At 41.8% G+C, this 21,123-nt stretch overlaps 1 protein-coding gene across 1 annotated transcript in view; it reads left to right on the top strand.

Annotated features, from left to right (window-relative positions):
- Window positions 1-4,310: 4,310 nt before the first annotated feature.
- LOC130103483 (uncharacterized) overlaps window positions 4,311-21,123 on the top strand; it is a gene marked incomplete at its 5' end in the record, with an annotated part of 29,104 nt that continues 12,291 nt past the window's right edge. Inside the window, 4 exons of the mRNA XM_056269734.1 lie at window positions 4,311-4,776; window positions 4,868-4,981; window positions 5,061-5,164; window positions 5,269-5,421. Coding sequence (XP_056125709.1) covers window positions 4,311-4,776; window positions 4,868-4,981; window positions 5,061-5,164; window positions 5,269-5,421 — 837 coding nt within the window. The remainder of the gene's footprint in view (window positions 4,777-4,867; window positions 4,982-5,060; window positions 5,165-5,268; window positions 5,422-21,123) is intronic.

The raw sequence follows: 21,123 nt of genomic DNA, 5'->3' as shown, positions 1-21,123 counted from the left end.
TGTCCACATGTCTTTAACTACTTACATAAGAAAATGTTTTGGTGCAATATCCTCATTGTGTTCATGTTTTATCTTGTTATTGAGGTGGGATACAGGTATGGTAATGTATAATCATTAACATACTTTTTTTTTTTTTTGGTACAATGTCCTTATTGTGTTCATGTTTTATCTTGCTTTTAATGTGGGATACAGGTAAGGTTAGGTACGCTAATCATTGCCTAAAAATGTATTCACACTTGTAGAAAATAGAAACTGTTTAATTGTTTTATTCCTCTACATCATTAAACATGTTGACAAAGGGTATATAGGATGAATTAATGGATTCTTGAGCTTTCAGTTTTAACATCCCAATATCCCTCCATAATTTAGCATGTGTGTTTTGGAGAAAGATTGGTATATGTGCTGTGCCTATGTGAATAACACGGAATAATATGTAATATACTTTTATTGTTTAGCTCGGTCTGTAATGTAAGTATAATTGGATATGGGTGGTTATTTCCTTGACTGATGGACTTCCCACTCCAGTAAAGATCCAGCCCTTTATAAAGCAGACAGTAACAAGACTTCATATTAGTAGTTAGTTTTATATTTGTTGTGTGTAATGGACCACTTTCTGCTCTTAATCTTTACCGCAGGTAAGGTTCACTTTTGAAATTGTTACAATTGTTATACAAGTTAATTATATATAGTTAACTATACTATGTTATTATTTTTAACAATTAATAGCAATAATAAAACAATATATCTCCACTATTTTCCTTAGGAATAATTAATAATGGGTATGTTTTAGACAATAATGGATTATTATTTCATTTTGATGCTTTATTTGATTGTTCAGCAAGACACTTACTTCTCATCTTTTGTTTCTTTCTTAACCCTTTTTGCACAACTTGCATTCCTGATTGTGTGCTAGTTTTCTGGGTTCATTTCCATATTGGTGTTTTGCATATCACAGTTCTGTGTAACCACTACATGTCACATCCTAATTTTCCAAATACTTGTGAAATAGAAGTGGCCTACTAATTTGACTAATGCACGATACATATCACTACAAATCACATTAAGGGGGTCTGTGTGATGTGTTTGTGTATACGGTGCAAAAAGTAAGTTGTTACATTGAGCTATTTCTGATCTGACCTATATAAATTACTTTTATTGCTATAGCCAATTTACCCAAGTCATATCAAATAGTTTTTGACTTAATTTTGATGTTTTAACTAAAGTTTTGTTTGAGACTACACATTTCTGCTAATATTTGATGTTATTTAAAAGAGGTTTTTCAACCTACCTAAAGTGGCTAAATGGCACTTAGAAATCAAAACAAACTGAGATTGGTTTCAGGTTAGTTGAATGAATGAATGAATTAGGCATTTATATAGCGCTTTCATATGTACTACTGTACACCCAAAGCGCTTTACAATCATATCAAGGGTTCTCTCCTCAACCAGCACCAGTGTGCAGCATCCACTTGGATGATGCGACGGCAGCTACAGTACAACGGCGCCAGTGCGCTCACCACACACCAGCTATAGGTGGAGAGGAGAGAGAGTGATAGAGCCAATTCAGTGGATGTGGATTATTAGGAGGCCATGATTGGCAGCAGGGGCCAATGGGTGGAATGTGGCCAGGACACCGGGGTTACACCCCTACTCTTTACGAGAAGTGCCATGGGATTTTTAATGTTAGTTTATTGATTTTTAGTTAGACTGATTAATGGCTGGTTAATTTATTTATTGATCAAAATTTAATCATAACTCAAAATTTATTTTAAGAGTTATGTCAATCAATGGCCCAGCAAAAGATCAAAGTCCATACAGACGGCTAGATAACAGAAAAAGAGGTCACGAGGCAAATAGATGAGCAGTTGAGCTCACAAAAGCAGGAACAGGGAAAATCCATATTCGATCTGGCAGCCAGTTTATAAGAAGGCAGAGGTTCAGACCCAGGCAGACGATCACTTGACGCATGTTAAAACGCAGACAGGAACAGATAGAAATAATCCATCAAAGCAAGTTACTAGCTAGAGGTAACGAGATTCAATGGCATAGGAAAGCCGGTCTGAAAAAAAACAAAAGAACTAAAAAACCAAGACAAACATGTATAAACGTGTAGTCAAATAGACAAAACAGGCAATGAAAGAGAAAAACTGAGGGTTATAAAAAGGAACACATCAGAAAAGAATGAGAAACAGCTGTAAGAGCATGCACGGCTGCATTTATTACAAAGCCGTGTGTGGCCGACACATAAAAAACAAAAAAAACACTTGAAGGAGATCAAACCTGCAACCTGACTGATACCTTTTGTATAATGTTTTGTCTCTGTAAACAGCTGTTTTTGAACAGACTGAATCTTTTCAAATATATAAGATCATCTCTATAAGAACCAATGCATCACTCGGCTGCTCAACACTCAGCTCCTCAACACTCAGCTCCTCAACAGTCGACTCTTCAACACTCGGCTCCTCAAGACTCAGCTCCTCAAGACTCAGCTCCTCAACAGTCGACTCTTCAACACTCGGCTCCTCAAGACTCGGCTCCTCAACAGTCGACTCTTCAACACTCGGCTCCTCAAGACTCGGCTCCTCAACAGTCGACTCTTCAACACTCGGCTCCTCAACACTCGGCTCCTCAACACTCGGCTCCTCAACACTCAACTCCTCATCACTCGGCTCCTCAACACTCGGCTCCTCAACACTCGACTCTTCAACACTCGACTCCTCAACACTCAGCTCCTCAACACTCGACTCCTCAACACTCAGCTCCTCAACACTCAGCTCCTCAACACTCGACTCCTCAAGACTCAGCTCCTCAACACTCAGCTCCTCAACACTCAGCTCCTCAACACTCAGCTCCTCAACACTCGGCTCCTCAACACTCAGCTCCTCAACACTCGACTCCTCAACACTCAGCTCCTCAACACTCGATTCCTCAACACTCAGCTCCTCAACACTCAGCTCCTCAACACTCGACTCCTCAAGACTCAGCTCCTCAACACTCAGCTCCTCAACACTCAGCTCCTCAACACTCAGCTCCTCAACACTCAGCTCCTCAACACTCGGCTCCTCAACACTCAGCTCCTCAACACTCGACTCCTCAACACTCGACTCCTCAACACTCGACTCCTCAACACTCAGCTCCTCAACACTCAGCTCCTCAACACTCAGCTCCTCAACACTCGACCCTTCAACACTCAGCTCCTCAACACTCGACTCCTCAACACTCAGCTCCTCAACACTCAGCTCCTCAACACTCGACCCCTCAACACTCAGCTCCTCAACACTCGACTTCTCAACACTCAGCTCCTCAACACTCAGCTCCTCAACACTCAGCTCCTCAACACTCAGCTCCTCAACACTCAGCTCCTCAACACTCGACCCCTCAACACTCAGCTCCTCAACACTCAGTTCCTCAACACTCAGTTCCTCAACACTCAGCTCCTCAACACTCAGCTCCTCAACACTCAGCTCCTCAACACTCGACCCCTCAACACTCAGCTCCTCAACACTCAGTTCCTCAACACTCAGCTCCTCAACACTCAGCTCCTCAACACTCGACCCCTCAACACTCAGCTCCTCAACACTCAGCTCCTCAACACTCAGCTCCTCAACACTCAGCTCCTCAACACTCGACCCCTCAACACTCAGCTCCTCAACACTCGACCCCTCAACACTCAGCTCCTCAACACTCAGCTCCTCAACACTCAGCTCCTCAACACTCAGCTCCTCAACACTCAGCTCCTCAACACTCGACCCCTCAACACTCAGCTCCTCAACACTCAGCTCCTCAACACTCAGCTCCTCAACACTCGACCCCTCAACACTCAGCTCCTCAACACTCAGTTCCTCAACACTCGACTCCTCAACACTCAGTTCCTCAACACTCAGCTCCTCAACACTCAGCTCCTCAACACTCAGCTCCTCAACACTCGACCCCTCAACACTCAGCTCCTCAACACTCAGCTCCTCAACACTCAGTTCCTCAACACTCGACTCCTCAACACTCGACCCCTCAACACTCAGCTCCTCAACACTCAGCTCCTCAACACTCAGCTCCTCAACACTCAGCTCCTCAACACTCAGCTCCTCAACACTCGACCCCTCAACACTCAGCTCCTCAACACTCGACTCCTCAACACTCAGTTCCTCAACACTCGACCCCTCAACACTCAGCTCCTCAACACTCAGCTCCTCAACACTCAGCTCCTCAACACTCAGCTCCTCAACACTCAGCTCCTCAACACTCAGCTCCTCAACACTCAGCTCCTCAACACTCGACCCCTCAACACTCAGCTCCTCAACACTCGACTCCTCAACACTCAGTTCCTCAACACTCGACCCCTCAACACTCAGCTCCTCAACACTCAGCTCCTCAACACTCAGCTCCTCAACACTCGACTCCTCAACACTCAGCTCCTCAACACTCAGCTCCTCAACACTCGACTCCTCAACACTCAGCTCCTCAACACTCAGCTCCTCAACACTCGACCCCTCAACACTCAGCTCCTCAACACTCAGTTCCTCAACACTCGACTCCTCAACACTCAGCTCCTCAACACTCAGCTCCTCAACACTCGACTCCTCAACACTCAGCTCCTCAACATTACGCTCCTCAACACTCAGCTCCTCAACACTCCAGACTGGAACCCAGAGATCCACCACTACAGCTGCCCCGAACACAACAATGATCGAACCCAATCTGGTGTGTGAAAACAAGGGTACCTTACAAAACGGGATCTGCCTCTGCCCAGACGATTGGACTGGAACTACCTGCAACATCTGTAAAACCCATTGAAAATATTGCATGATATGTACACTGCATAATCTTGATTAAGTTGTCAAGGTTACTGACAGTCTTCTCTTTTTTTACAGCAAATTTCTGCCCTGAACAAAACCCCACACAAACTAGTAAATTCACCTTTCCAAAAACGGTCTTAGGCCAGTTTGCTTCCTCAGTTGAGCGATGTCCATCACATACACCAAATGGTATTTCAGTCTATCTTTCTGTATTTACAATATACTTTCTACTTTAAATATCTCTTCATTTAACATGAATGTTTTTCAGCCGGAATCCCCAAAGCTTCAGCTCTCTGTAGTATATCTACTCACTTATTTGATCCTCCAAACACTCTACATTGTGGTTTGACCCTGGATACCATTAACAATGATGTAAGTAATCAATGTCTAATAATTACATAGTCATATAAAACTTACATGAATTTCCTCAGATAAAAACAGAAAAGATTGCATATATTTTTTTTGTATTAATTAAGCTTTCTGGAGCTACTCAAGCCGATGTCCTCTTATTAGCCTCCAGTACCCAGATCCTCACATCCATACCGGAACGGCTAACAGCCCACAACATCACAAATGCTGTTAATATAACCAACATTCTACTCTCCCGTTATGAAAGTGAACAAAGCACGGTACTTATCAATCCTTAAACAGATTTACAAATGTAAAGTCTCCTGTCATGAGGGACATTTCCAGATTTTCTCCATTTAAACTGTGTATGTGTGTGTGTGTGTGTACAGTACCTGTTTGGAAACATTAACATTTTTGTAAGAAGTCTCTTACGCTCACCAAGACTTATTTCATGTATAATATTCCAAAATATTATTTCAAATTAAAATAACTGATTATTTATTCCTGTGATCAAAGCAGAATTTTCAGCATCATTACTCTAGTCTTTAGTGTCACATGATCCTTCAGAAATCATTCTGATCTGCTGATTTGATGCTCAAGAAACATTTCTTGTTACTACTTATTCATATATTTATGTTTTATTATCATTATTATTAATAATACAAATTAAACAAATAATTATATATAAATTGTATTATTATTATTTTAAGAGTACATTTTTAAATATTCATTTTTAAGGTAACAATATAGCAAGACAATTTGTACTTGCTCATGTTCATGTCTTTTTTATTTCTCTCTTTACTCTGCACAACTTGTTTCTCATAATGTGCATGTTGTTATTTCCATATGCAGTGTAAAAATTGCATGTCAGTGCCTTGTTTTCCAAACTTCACATGAAATACTCCAGGTACACCACAGAACTCTATACATAATTAACCATGCAAGCAAATTTTTTTGCACTCCTTTGCTAATGTTTTTCTACTCAGCACTTATAGTGAGATAAATCACACCCATGTCTCTCATACAACCAGAAGTATGTCTGCAACATTTTTATAATACTACTGTATACAGATGAGCAAAAACATTATGACCACCTCCCTAATCTGCTGTCAGTCCTCTGCATGCTGCGGAGGCATGAACTCCCTGAAGGTGAGTCCTTTGGTATCTGGCACCGAGACATTAGCAGCAGATCATTCAAGTCCTGTAGGATGCTAGGTGGAGCTGCCATGGATCGGACTTGTTGGTCCAGAACATCCCACTCATGCTCAATTGGATTAAGATCTGAGGAATTTGGAGGCCAGGGCAACACCTTGTGCTTTTCATCATGTTCCTCAAACTATTCCTGAACAATGTGTGTTGTGTGGCAGAGAGCATTATTCTGCCAAAAGAGGCCACTTCCACCAGGGAACTCCACTGTCATGAAGGAGTGGACCTAGTCTGCAACAGTGTTAAGGTAGGTGGCACATATCAAATTAATGTCCACATGAGTGGCCAAACCCAGGGTTTCCCAGCAGAACATTGCCCAGAGAATCACACTCCCTCCACCGGCTTGTCGTCGTCCCACAGTGCATCCTGGTGCCATCCCTTCCCCAGGTAAATGGCGCACACGTGCACAGCCTCCAGGTGATGTAAAAGAAATCGGGACTCAGTGGACCACCCGACCTTCTTCAACTGCTCCAAAATCCAGTTTCGACGCTCGAGTGCCCCATTGTAGACACTTTCGACGGTGGACAGGAGTCAAGTCAAGTCATCTTCATTTATATATAGCGCTTTTAACAATGTAGATTGTTCCAAAGCGTCTTTACAGTGATAATAGGAAATTAAAGTAACAGATTGTTTTGGCTTCATGGCAGCTCTAGAATAAAGTTATTTTCCAGTTAAAGTTAGTTTTGATTGATTCACTTCCGTCGCAACGATCATTAGTTATTAGCTTAGCGGCCGCTAACACGACACCATTTTAACAGAAAACTCTTAAGTTCTTTCTATGCAAACTTTAAAAACGCGAACCTGTGAGAACGCTGATGGCGTGCACATGCGCATTAAGAGTTCATTCTATAGGTATGCGCGTTTGAATATATGTGCGCAGGCATGTAGTCCTTCCCTAAAAAAACAACTCTCAACAAACTATATTGTCTGGCCTTAAAAAATTTTATACAGAATTTTATCGCTTCAACGTAGCCACGTGAACCGGAATTATCCCGACAATGATTATCTGTACAGAGGTAAAGGGAAGGGAAGGAGGGCTTCACAGGGAGGGACTAGTGACACTTAAGGACTGTGTTGTGATAGAGAATGGAGATAGAGAAACGTGCAGAGCTCTAGACATGAAGTAAAAAAAAAGAAGCCCAATATGAGGCCAGTTTTGGGCAGCTAAAAAATGTATGGGTGTGATCGGCGGGAGAAAAGGAGCATCTGTTACAGTAGTCCCCTTTCTGGAAACAATTTATGAAGTTTAGCTTTGGTAAGATGAATTCGATGAAAGACTTTTAGCTGAATAAGACTCAGCCGAGCACATACAGAAGTAGAATTAACTCTAGCAAGGGCCTCAGACCATAGCTCTTCCGATAACTTGATTCACAGCTCATTTTCCCAAGTCATCTTTAGGCAGTAACATGGTGTAGACAGAGTATATACGACTACCACCTGTAGGGGCTGACAATAAGTTCTCAACCAGAGATTTTTCTGGTAATTGAGGGAAACTAGGGAAGTTCGTCTTAACAAAACTGCGGAGTTGAAAATACCTGAATAAGCCTGTAGTATGCAGGTTAAATTTGGACATAAGATTGGTGAATGAAGCAAAATAATTATCAATAAAAAGATCTGAAAATCAGGCCATCCCCCTATCTTTCCATCTTTTAAAAGATCTTTGGACAAAAATAAAACATTTCCATTTCGTACCCCTGGTGATGACAGCATGTGATTTCAAAAGTTAAAAATTTTGAGATTCATTATTCTTATTGAATCTAGAGAATTACCTTTAAATGAAATGGAGTGACCAATATTGTTGCTTTTCCAGCCATGTCTTTTTAGACACCTTATGCTCTATATTTCCTTTTCCAGAGAATTCTGCATAGTCAATAATCTATTCATACTTTTACCACTAGTTGGTTAGTGTAATAACCCTCACTATGCCAAATCCAGCCCCAGTGTTTTAACTGATTGGTGAGTCAATCTCCAACTTCTGCTATTGAACTTCCTGTAGTAGGGCTGCTGGACTAGTCCTATTGAAAGCAGATTCAAAGTGTTAGTTGAAGAAATATGAAGAATTGCTGAAACCAGTGGATAAACAAAAACAATAATCAAGTTAATATGATAATTAACTAAATTTGAAACGTTCTCTGTAGTGATCATTGAAAATTCAGCACCTGGCCCACAAGTGAGGGGATGGAGGTCTTTCTTTTCTGTGCGGATTGTCGTTCAGTTGACTTGTTGGGCTGATACGTTTGATCATCAGGCTGTGATGGCACTCTCGGTCTGGCTTTTGATCCACCCTGGCACAAAATTCCATAATGTATGGCAAAATTGTCTTTAGGAAAAGTCTTCAGTGAATTGTCACCTCAAGTGAACTGTCTTGAGTTGACCCCTCAGAAGGGTCCACTTCCTCTTTCAGGAGCTGGGGAGCTGAAGGCACCACAAGTGAACTGTCTTGAGTTGACCCCTCAGAAGGGTCCACTTCCTCTTTCAGGAGCTGGGGAGCTGAAGGCACCACAAGTGAACTGTCTTGAGTTGACCCCTCAGAAGGGTCCACTTCCTCTTTCAGGAGCTGGGGAGCTGAAGGCACCACAAGTGAACTGTCTTGAGTTGGACCCCTCAGAAGGGTCCACTTCCTCTTTCAGGAGCTGGGAAGCTGAAGGCACCACAAGTGAACTGTCTTGAGTTGACCCCTCAGAAGGGTCCACTTCCTCTTTCAGGAGCTGGGGAGCTGAAGGCACCACAAGTGAACTGTCTTGAGTTGACCGCTCAGAAGGGTCCACTTCCTCTTTCAGGAGCTGGGGAGCTGAAGGCACCACAAGTGAACTGTCTTGAGTTGACCCCTCAGAAGGGTCCACTTCCTCTTTCAGGAGCTGGGGAGCTGAAGGCACCACAAGTGAACTGTCTTGAGTTGACCGCTCAGAAGGGTCCACTTCCTCTTTCAGGAGCTGGGGAGCTGAAGGCACCACAAGTGAACTGTCTTGAGTTGACCGCTCAGAAGGGTCCACTTCCTCTTTCAGGAGCTGGGGAGCTGAAGGCACCACAAGTGAACTGTCTTGAGTTGACCCCTCAGAAGGGTCCACTTCCTCTTTCAGGAGCTGGGGAGCTGAAGGCATCGCTTCCTCTTTCTCTCTCCACAGTCATCCATTTTTCAAGGCTGGTGTCTGAAATTTTGAACACTCAAGAGAACCGCAAAACTCAAATTAAACCTACAGAATTATAACTAAAAATCTAATCTGGTTATCAACACAGCAGTTCCTCATTTTATTAAAAGTGTACTTAATTGCGGGAAAAAGCAAGCCTTTCTTCGTTGCAAAGACGCAGGAAAAAAGCAAGAAAACTACTCTTCAGAATTTCTTTAGTCTTTTCTTCTTTCTTTTTCTTCAAGAAACCAAAATAAAATGACTATATGATGTCTGCTATGTGCTTTTTCAAATCACAAGTTATATTTAAATTGGTCACCCAACCTCATTCTCATACTATGCATAATGCACAAAAAATATCTTAGTTAAACATAAACCATTGACTCTTAGAATCTCTGCAATGGATACATTTTTTTTCAAGTTCTTTCACACTGTCTCCCAGGGACAACGGGATACAAATTTTAGACACCTTCAGATAGAAAGTAGTATAATATTTAAACACTTGTAGTTAGGGCCCAAGCCTTGAAAAGGCGAAGGCCCTATTGTTTTCCTTAGGATTATTATTATTATTATTATTTTTACGACTATTTTTGGGGGCCTTAACGTGCTCAAAAACTCTTGAAACTTTGCACACATGTCAGAACCCGCGGCCATCAGAGCCGGGCTGAAGCTGGTACCCGGGCGTGGCAGGGGGGCTCGACAGCGCCCCCTGGAACGGGCTCCGAAAACTTGGTCCATAAATCAAACACGTTTTCATGTAATAATATGAAACTCGGTACACATATAGATCTCATCGGTTCATATATCCTTCATGCTCTTACTTTTTACCCCAGCCCAACAGGAAGTCGGCTATTTAGGGTTGTTTGGAAACGCATGCTCAGGAATTTAAAACACTTCTCCTAGGGGATTCCGCCGTTCGTCTCCAAACTCGGTGTGCATGAAGTCAAGACATTGAGGATGAAAAATTTGCCAGGGGATTTTTGATATCTCAAACGGTTTGGCCTTGGCGAGGAAACGAATTTATGGCGAATAATGGAAACAGGAAGTATGTTATAACTTCTGCATACATTAACGGATCTTGATCAAACTTCAGCAGTGTGTTCGTTGTAAGAGGCCGATCACATGGATGTGACGATAGTGAGTCAAAGTTATAGCGCCACCAACTGGCAGCAGGAAGTGTGTCACTTTCAAAATGCTTTTAAATCACCCTCTTATTTTAACCCGATTTGCTTCAAACTTGATGTGTATAATGTAGACACTCGCCAGATGTAGACCTGTGAAAGGATTATTGATATCTTAGATACTGTTGCTATGGCAATGCATCAAACTTTAATATTCTTTTTGGATGCTTTTGAGACTCTCCGCATGCCTGAAATTGCTTAAAATTGCATGAAACTCGACAGACAGATCACATTTATTAGCCAGTAGACATGTGCAAAGTTTCAGAAACGGGCGTGGTGCAGGGACTCAGTAGCGCCACCTTTTGACAAAAGTGGGGGTGTTAGTTTTATAGTTTTACCTACAATCATAAAACTCGGTACGCATATTGTTCAGATCAAGCCGGACAACTTTCTAATTAACTGTCATTAGCTCAGACCAAGAGGAAGTCAAATATTTTAGTTTGAATGTGGATGTTTCTGAGAATTTTCTCTCCCTCTCTCTTCGTCTCTGTGTGTGAGGGATTTGTCTATTGCTTTTAATGGAGTTCAAGGTTTCAGGGGCTTTTGGGGCTCTTAACGTGCTCAAAAACTCTTGAAACTTTGCACACAGGTCAGAACCCACGGCCATCAGGGCCGGGCTGAAGCTGGTACCCGGGCGTGGCAGGGGGGCTCAACAGCGCCCCCTTGAACGGGGTCCAACAATTTGGTCCATATATCCAACACGCTTGCATGAATTAATATGAAACTCAGTACACATATAGATCTCATCGGGCCGAACATCTTTCCCCCGGTCAAGTTTTACGCCAGCCCAACAGGAAATCGGCTATAATGGGTTGTTTGGAAAACGCTTGCTGTGGAATTTGAAGTACTACTCCTGGGCAATTCATTCAATCATTGCCAAACTCAGTGTGCATGAAGTCAAGACATCGAGGATGCTAAATTGCGGAAAGATTTTTGATATCTCGAACGGTTTGGCCGCGGAGAGGAAATTCATTTTCATGACTAAAAAAGGACATATAAAGTGTGTTATAACTTAGTTAGTTTTTGCCTACAGTTACAAAACTCAGCGTGTATATTCTTCTCCTCAAGCCAAACAACTTTCTAATTTAAAGTAAATAGCTCCGACCCTCAGAAAGTCAGATATTGTGGTTTGAATAGGGTCATTTTCTCTCTCTCTCTCTCTCTGAGCCAATATGGCAAGCCGCTTTAACATTTAATCATTTTAACCTACTAGTCTCTATTTTCATGCTACTAGTACTTATTTTTTAGATACTAGTATCTATTCCATTAAGTACTGGTACTTATTCATTTGTGACTAGTGCTTATTCTTTAGTATTAATGCCTATTCTTTAGATACTAGTGCTTATTCTTTAGATATTCTTTTGAATACGTATTAGTAGCTAATGAATAAGTACTGGTATCTATTTAATAGGTACTAGTATCTAATGACTTAGTACTAGTATTTATTGAATAAATACTAGTATCTATTAATAGGTACTAGTATCTAAAAGGTCATTTTCTCTCTCTCTCTCTCTGAGCCAATATGGCAAGCCGTTTTAACATTTAATCATTTTAACCTACTAGTCTCTATTTTCATGCTACTAGTACTTATTTTTTAGATACTAGTATCTATTCCATTAAGTACTAGTACTTATTCATTAGCAGTGTTGTGCTAGTTACTAAGAAATAGTAACTAGTTACAGTTACTAGTTACTTCGTTCAAAAAGTAACTCAATTACTTTGTTGATTACTTACACCAAAAAGTAATGCGTTACTGTTAAAAGTAACTTTTTTAAAGAAAGTTCTTAAATGTTCCCATTAATGCCCTTTAATGCGTTATGGTCTATACAAACACAAAACTGACTTAAACAGAAAGTAATTTTTAAACACTATTTTATTTAAGTCAGACCAGCACAAACTGAATATATCAAGGATTTCTGAAATAAATAACAAAACAAGCATTTTTAAAGCTAGTGACTTGTTTGCTTTCTCAACATTGATATGTTCATGCAGCTGACAGTATACGTTTTTACCACTGTGGTTTTTACTGCATGAATTAATATTTGAGCAATACAATTGTACCTTGATCATTCTTGTTAGTTCATAGTAGGCCTACGTTAACTAAGGAGATACAAATACATCTAACAATGAATGATACTTCTACAACATTTATTAACCATATTTAATGCTAAAATTGTTATCTTATTGTAAAGTGTTGCCATTTATATGATTCAAGCTTAAAGAAGATGGCCATATTTAAATATCTGCAAAGGCCAGAGCATTAAAATTACATAAATGTAGACCTATATTACATGTACAGTCTTTCACTTTATTTGCTTAAATTTTAGAACACTTGATTAGACTTGATGTCGGCTGCATGAACACATCAATGTAAGCAATCAATCACGTCACTAGTTTTAAAAATACAACTTCACCGGCTAATGAATGCATAAAAGTGACCAGCTGGACATAAACTAATGCAAATAGATGGTAACAATTGCGACATAAAACATGTGGATCTGCGTGTGTTTTTGTCACATTGCTTTAATCGCTTGAGGTAAGTTAGCCGTTACTAATGTTATTCCTCTCAGACTCGACGGCAAGCTTCTGTTCTTTCTCTGCTGATGCAGCATCTAGTCAAAAAATGTATTATTTTATAATGATATGGCAATGTGTACTTAAGTGTTCTGTATTCATACCGTTTCGCTGTCTGTGTTTTAAATGCGCATCAAGTGCTCAGCGCTCTCTGTGCAGCTTGTAATCTCCGTGCTCGCGCTGCCTCACGTGTACGTAAACAACTCAGCCAGTGAGTTTGTTATGTGTCCTCAGGTGTCCTCTCGCTCTGTATAATGCTAGCAGTCTCTTCAGTGCTCTCGTACTGTGTAATGACAGTGCACACTTCTCAGCCGCTCCAGCAACTAATTAATTTAAAAAAGTAACGGACAACGCGCCATATGGTAACGGTAACGGAGTTAATTTATTTAAAAAGTAATGCGTTACAGTATTAGTTACTGTCAAAAGTAACTGCGTTACAGTAACGCGTTACTAGTAACGCGTTACTGCCCAACACTGTTCATTAGCGACTAGTGCTTATTCTGTTTAGAATATTCAAAGTAAAATATTCAAATTAAATTTTTATGCTTATTTATATTTTCAGAGCAGAAAATCCGATTTTTCTGCTTATTCAATATTGCATCTAAAATGTAAGTGACTTGACGTGTGTGTGTGTGTGAGAGAGAAGAGAGAGAGAGAGAGAGAGAGAGAGAGAGAGAGAGAGAGAGAGAGAGAGAGAGAGAGAGAGAGAGAGAGAGAGAGATTGTGTCTGTTACAGTGACAAGAGTTTAACCCTTTAAGGCCTTGTTTTTTGGATATATATCTAAAAAAAAAAAAAAAAAAGTGCATACAACCAATATATTTTAAATGTATTGTTTGCTTTAAATTAAATTAAGATTGTATGTTTGGTAATTGAACCTAAATAAATTAAAAATTAATGTGCTATATTTCAGATCAATATATTTGTTTTCCTTCATTTTAATCAACACTAACTTTATTCTCATCTGAATTATAAATAACTTATTTCTGTATAAAATACAAAATTCCGAATAATCCAGACCAACCAGAGCGCACTATTTCTACAACATCATCAGTGCTGAAGCGGAACTACCCGAGCCGTTCGGCAGATAGCGAGCAGATATTTTGTGTCACGTCGTGCACAATAACCCTAAAGGCACCAGGGTGGCGGTGCCACCGGCTTTTTATATATATATATATATAAATATAGCTGCGAGCAGCGATGAAGGGCCAAAGCCGGCGGCACCGCCACCCCGGTGCCTTTAGGTAACTAAAGGCACCGGGGTTGCGGTGCCACCGGCTTGGGCCCGTAATCGCTGCTCGCAGCTATATTTATATATATATTTAATATCTTATTATTTATTTATTACTTTAAGAGCACCTAATTGCTCAGTCTCATCTACATAAATAAATACATAAATAAATCAAAGCTTAACTCATATACGTTTCTTTATGATTCAAAATCTCCTAATTCTTACAGAGCGCTCCACGGGTGCATATTCCTGTTATTATGATTTATAACTTTAACAATTTCTGCAATTTTTTAATTGATTTCAAAATGTAAAAATTCCTAAATCTCATGTTAACAAGTATCTTTATATTCTCTCAGAATTAAACCTTTTGTTCAAACAAAACTTCAAACAAAAAGCAAATTGCAGCACCTTAGCATCTCGGGGCATTTTTTCCTCCCGGATCTGGTTTCCAGCATGACAAGTTACTCTCTTTGCAGGAAGTTTTATTTACACAACAAATATTATACTCAACAAATACCAATTTGGTTGAATTTAACCATAATCATTGCTCATTGCCCTTGATAGACAAGGTAAAAAAATTTTTTTTTCTTAATTCAAAATCCTTAAATCTTTTAAATGTGATCACCAATTTTCTTCTAATATTTGTTCTGGCCACTTAATCTCAATCCTATACGTCGTCGTACATATCTGGTTAAATAGAAATTATATCGCTGTGGTAAATTTAGTTGACTTTCGTCTTCTCCATAGGATAATGGGATACACCGTTTAAACCTGGGCTCAGCCATTGTGTTTTCTCTTCTCTTCCCTTTTTTTTTTTTTAATTAAATTTTAATTTCAACCATCAAAACATAACAAATTAGAAACACGTATCTTATTCTAAATTTTGTTAAGACACAACATAAAATTTCACTTTTGCACACAACAAAAAAACAAAACAAAAACTCAAGTCTGTGGGTCCTACCTCAAGTTCTTTTTTTTCTCCGCCCGTCCGGGATGGTCCCTTCATCGGTGGGGTCTGCGGCAAGTTGGCGGATCTAGTCTCGTCCATTTGTCCGGAAAAAAACCCCACCGACGGAGGGAGGATCCTTGGGCTCCTGTGGCTCGCCAAATTGTTGTGGATTTTCTATCCTCAAACCTAACTATTTTAGATGTGTCTCCCTAAGACTAACTATAGAGGGTATGCGCATGACGTCACCGTCGGCCGGAGTGAATGCGGTCACGCCCACAAGTGGCAAAAAGACTGAGCGGCAGCATTTGTTTTCAGCGTGAATGCCGTGAAAATCACACAAAACACATCTAAAACGGGAAAGAGCTTTGCGATTGACTGTACAACTAGATTTGACCAGAAATATGAGGTACTGTATATTTTTACAGACTGCAAAAAGCTACAGAACAGACTATATTCTGCATAATTGGATGTTTTTAAATAAACACTGACAAAAAACTATACAAGTTTTAGGGCTGGACGATATGATGATATACAGTATAACATTAATGTAAGTGATCACTCGGATTTAGACCTATCTATATTCTATTTATATAAAACGTTTACAGGCAAATTGTCTTCATTTATTTCCCCGGCGTCGAAATCAGGCACATATAAATGTCAGGAAACACGATTCCTGGCTGCATGTCAATATCCATGGATCACTGGATCTTTGATAAGTTGTAAGGAACACTATATCGAGTCCAACTTTTAGTTTAAACTGATAATAGTTTGTTTTACTCGTGTTAATGCAGTTTCCCCTATTAACTCCAGTCACGCAGCAGCTCTTCTGCCACTCAGTCCCGCTGAGGGGGGCGTGTTCCGGCGGGGAAGTGACGTTAATGCATTCCCTCTATTCTAGTATAACTTATATGCTAGTGCGTCTAAATATAATTTACGTTAGCTACGTTCACACATTAGCGAGTCTCCAGTCGACTACAGCATCCGCTCCCTAACTATACATCAGCGAGTCTCCAGTCGACTACAGCATCCGCTCCCTAACTATACTTCAGCGAGTCTCCAGTCAACTACAGCATCCGCTCCCTAACTATACTTCAGCGAGTCTCCAGTCGACTAGAGCATCCGCTCCCTAACTATACTCCAGCGAGTCTCCAGCCGACTACAGCATCCGCTCCCTAACTATACTTCAGCGAGTCTCCAGTCGACTACAGCATCCGCTCCCTAACTATACTTCAGCGAGTCTCCAGTCGACTACAGCATCCGCTCCCTAACGATACTTCAGCGAGTCTCCAGTCGACTACAGCATCCGCTCCCTAACTATACGGTGAACGTGATTTCACCAAGTACCACATGTTCCTGGATCAACATCGTTGTTGATCCTGGATCAACTTTCCTATCAACCAATCAGATTTGAGGGACAAGTTTACAGTTTATGTCAAGTTTAGGCTTAGAACCAGGGTGAAGTACTTACACATCAGTGTCATCACCTTTCATTACCCTATGATTTTAGGGAAAAGTTATGGGTAGGGTTAGGTTTAGGGGTAGGGATTGGGTAAGGACTACATTTTGGGACAGGAATGTTGATCCAGGATCAACAAAATATGTTGATCCAGGACCATGTCTTACTTGGCAAAATCACGGTGACCCTAACGATACATCGGCGAGTCTCCAGTCGACTACAGCATCCGCTCCCTAACTATACATCAGCGAGTCTCCAGTCGACTACAGCATCCGCTCCCTAACTATACATCAGCGAGTCTCCAGTCGACTACAGCATCCGCTCCCTAACTATACATCAGCGAGTCTCCAGTCGACTACAGCATCTGCTCCCTAACTATACATCAGCGAGTCTCCAGTCGACTACAGCATCCGCTCCCTAACTATACATCAGCGAGTCTCCAGTCGACTACAGCATCCGCTCCCTAACTATACATCAGCGAGTCTCCAGTCGACTACTGCATCCGCTCCCTAACTATACATCAGCGAGTCTCCAGTCGACTACAGCATCCGCAACCCTAAATATACATCAGCGAGTCTCCAGTCGACTACAGCATCCGCTCCCTAACTATACTTCAGCGAGTCTCCAGTCGACTACAGCATCCGCTCCCTAACTATACATCAGCGAGTCTCCAGTCGACTACTGCATCCGCTCCCTAACTATACATCAGCGAGTCTCCAGTCGACTACAGCATCCGCTCCCTAACTATACATCAGCGAGTCTCCAGTCGACTACAGCATCCGCTCCCTAACTATACATCAGCGAGTCTCCAGTCGACTACAGCATCCGCTCCCTAACTATACATCAGCGAGTCTCCAGTCGACTACAGCATCCGCTCCCTAACTATACATCAGCGAGTCTCCAGTTGACTACAGCATCCGCTCCCTAACTATACATCAGCGAGTCTCCAGTCGACTACAGCATCCGCTCCCTAACTATACATCAGCGAGTCTCCAGTCGACTACAGCATCTGCTCCCTAACTATACATCAGCGAGTCTCCAGTCGACTACAGCATCCGCTCCCTAACTATACTTCAGCGAGTCTCCAGTCGACTACAGCATCTGCTCCCTAACTATACTTCAGCGAGTGTCCAGTCGACTACAGCATCCGCACCCTAACTATACATCAGCGAGTCTCCAGTCGACTACAGCATCCGCTCCCTAACTATACTTCAGCGAGTCTCCAGTCGACTACAGCATCTGCTCCCTAACTATACTTCAGCGAGTGTCCAGTCGACTACAGCATCCGCACCCTAACTATACATCAGCGAGTCTCCAGTCGACTACTACAGCATCCGCTCCCTAACTATACATCAGCGAGTCTCCAGTCGACTACTACAGCATCCGCTCCCTAACTATACATCAGCGAGTCTCCAGTCGACTACAGCATCCGCTCCCTAACTATACATCAGCGAGTCTCCAGTCGACTACAGCATCCGCTCCCTGACTATACATCAGCGAGTCTCCAGTCGACTACAGCATCTGCTCCCTAACTATACATCAGTGAGTTTACAGTCGACTACAGCATCCGCTCCCTAACTATACATCAGCGAGTCTCCAGTCGACTACAGCATCTGCTCCCTAACTATACTTCAGCGAGTCTCCAGTCGACTACAGCATCCGCTCCCTAACTATACATCAGCAAGTCTCCAGTCGACTACAGCATCCGTCTAAATCTCCAGCGAGTCTCCAGTCGACTACAGCATCCGCTCCCTAACTATACATCAGCGAGTCTCCAGTCGCCTACAGCATCCGTCTAAATCTCCAGCGAGTCTCCAGTCGACTACAGCATCCGCTCCCTAACTATACATCAGCGAGTCTCCAGTCGACTACAGCATCCGCTCCCTAACTATACATCAGCGAGTCTCCAGTCGACTACAGCATCCGCTCCCTAACTATACATCAGCAAGTCTCCAGTCGACTACAGCATCCGTCTAAATCTCCAGCGAGTCTCCAGTCGACTACAGCATCCGCTCCCTAACTATACATCAGCGAGTCTCCAGTCGCCTACAGCATCCGTCTAAATCTTCAGCGAGTCTCCAGTCGACTACAGCATCCGTCTAAATCTTCAGCGAGTCTTCAGTCGACTACAGCATCCGTCTAAATCTTCAGCGAGTCTTCAGTCGACTACAGCATCCGTCTAAATCTCCAGCGAGTCTCCAGTCGACTACAGCGTCCAGAGCCAATAATTGTAACTTACTTGTTCTCTTGCTGCGCAGCTTTATTGACAGACAGACTTGAGTAATTGTCCTTTAAATGTTCTTTATTACGGCCGGGAGTCTCGAGCAGTTCTCAGAGAATCTCCCAAAAAGAAGCAATAAGCATGGCCGGTGGATCTCAGACAAATCCCATTGAGAATCCCCCGAGTAAACACAAATACAACAGTTTTATAGAATAAGGAGGTATGACTAAATTATATGAAACGTTATAGGTAACCAATCTCTGTTTTTAGTTTCGAATTTAGACACCTGTCTAGTTTCATTTCCCAAATTATGTTATTTATACACATACACGCACACACTCAAAGTCACAAGTTTTCCATTGGTTTCGTACAGTACATTCTGTTCAAATGTTAGATGTTAAATTAGGTTAGATGTTACTCTAACCTGGTTAGTTTAATATATACACTCACCTAAAGGATTATTAGGAACACCATACTAATACTGTGTTTGACCCCCTTTCGCCTTCAGAACTGCCTTAATTCTACGTGGCATTGATTCAACAAGGTGCTGAAAGCATTCTTTAGAAATGTTGGCCCATATTGATAGGATAGCATCTTGCAGTTGATGGAGATTTGTGGGATGCATATCCTGGGCACAAAGCTCCCGTTCCACCACATCCCAAAGATGCTCTATTGGGTTGAGATCTGGTGACTGTGGGGGCCATTTTAGTACAGTGAACTCATTGTCATGTTCAAGCAACCAATTTGAAATGATTCGAGCTTTGTGACATGGTGCATTATCCTGCTGGAAGTAGCCATCAGAGGATGGGTACATGGTGGCCATAAAGGGATGGACATGGTCAGAAACAATGCTCAGGTAGGCTGTGGCATTTAAACGATGCCCAATTGGCACTAAGGGGCCTAAAGTGTGCCAAGAAAACATCCCCCACACCATTACACCACCACCACCAGCCTGCACAGTGGTAACAAGGCATGATGGATCCATGTTCTCATTCTGTTTACGCCAAATTCTGACTCTACAATCTGAATGTCTCAACAGAAATCGAGATTCATCAGACCAGGCAACATTTTTCCAGTCTTCAACTGTCCAATTTTGGTGAGCTCTTGCCAATTGTAGCCTCTTTTTCCTATTTGTAGTGGAGATGAGTGGTACCCGGTGGGGTCTTCTGCTGTTGTAGCCCATCCGCCTCAAGGTTGTGCATGTTGTGGCTTCACAAATGCTTTTCTGCATACCTCGGTTGTAACGAGTGGTTATTTCAGTCAAAGTTGCTCTTCTATCAGCTTGAATCAGTCGGCCCATTCTCCTCTGACCTCTAGCATCAACAAGGCATTTTCGCCCACAGGACTGCCGCATACTGGATGTTTTTCCCTTTTCACACCATTCTTTGTAAACCCTAGAAATGGTTGTGCGTGAAAATCCCAGTAACTGAGCAGATTGTGAAATACTCAGACCGGCCCGTCTGGCACCAACAACCATGCCACGCTCAAAATTGCTTAAATCACCTTTCTTTCCCATTCTGCCATTCAGTTTGGAGTTCAGGAGATTGTCTTGACCAGGACCACACCCCTAAATGCATTGAAGCAACTGCCATGTGATTGGTTGATTAGATAATTGCATTAATGAGAAATTGAACAGGTGTTCCTAATAATCCTTTAGGTGAGTGTATATAGTTTAAAATTTCCACCACAAACCCCAGAAGGAGAAAAATTAAAAGGTAGTGTGCTTTTAGAATTTTTTTTAGCCACGTCATTTATAGGGAAACATTCACTTTTGGTAAAGTTTCATTTGTAACCTGAAAAAGAGCCAAAGGTGTCGAGCAAGTGCATAATCTCGTTGGCGCAGCCAACTGGATCTTGTACAACAACAAGTCGTCAGCATAGAAAGAAACGCAGTGTTCTGTGCCTCCCCTATGGATCCCGCGTATAGACGAAGATGCTTTTAAGGGGATAGAAAGTGTCTCAATAGCTAAAGCAAAGAGCAAAGGAGACAGAGGGCAACCCTGCGACGTCCCACGGGAGAGGGAAAAGACTGATGAACT

Source organism: Rhinichthys klamathensis, unplaced genomic scaffold (assembly GCF_029890125.1).
Source record: "Rhinichthys klamathensis goyatoka isolate OS25496 unplaced genomic scaffold, OSU_Roscu_1.1 h1tg000289l_1, whole genome shotgun sequence".
Classification (NCBI taxonomy): Eukaryota; Metazoa; Chordata; class Actinopteri; order Cypriniformes; family Leuciscidae; genus Rhinichthys; species Rhinichthys klamathensis.
The sequence above is the reverse complement of the archived record's forward strand: the minus strand, read 5'-3'. Positions and strand labels throughout refer to the sequence as shown.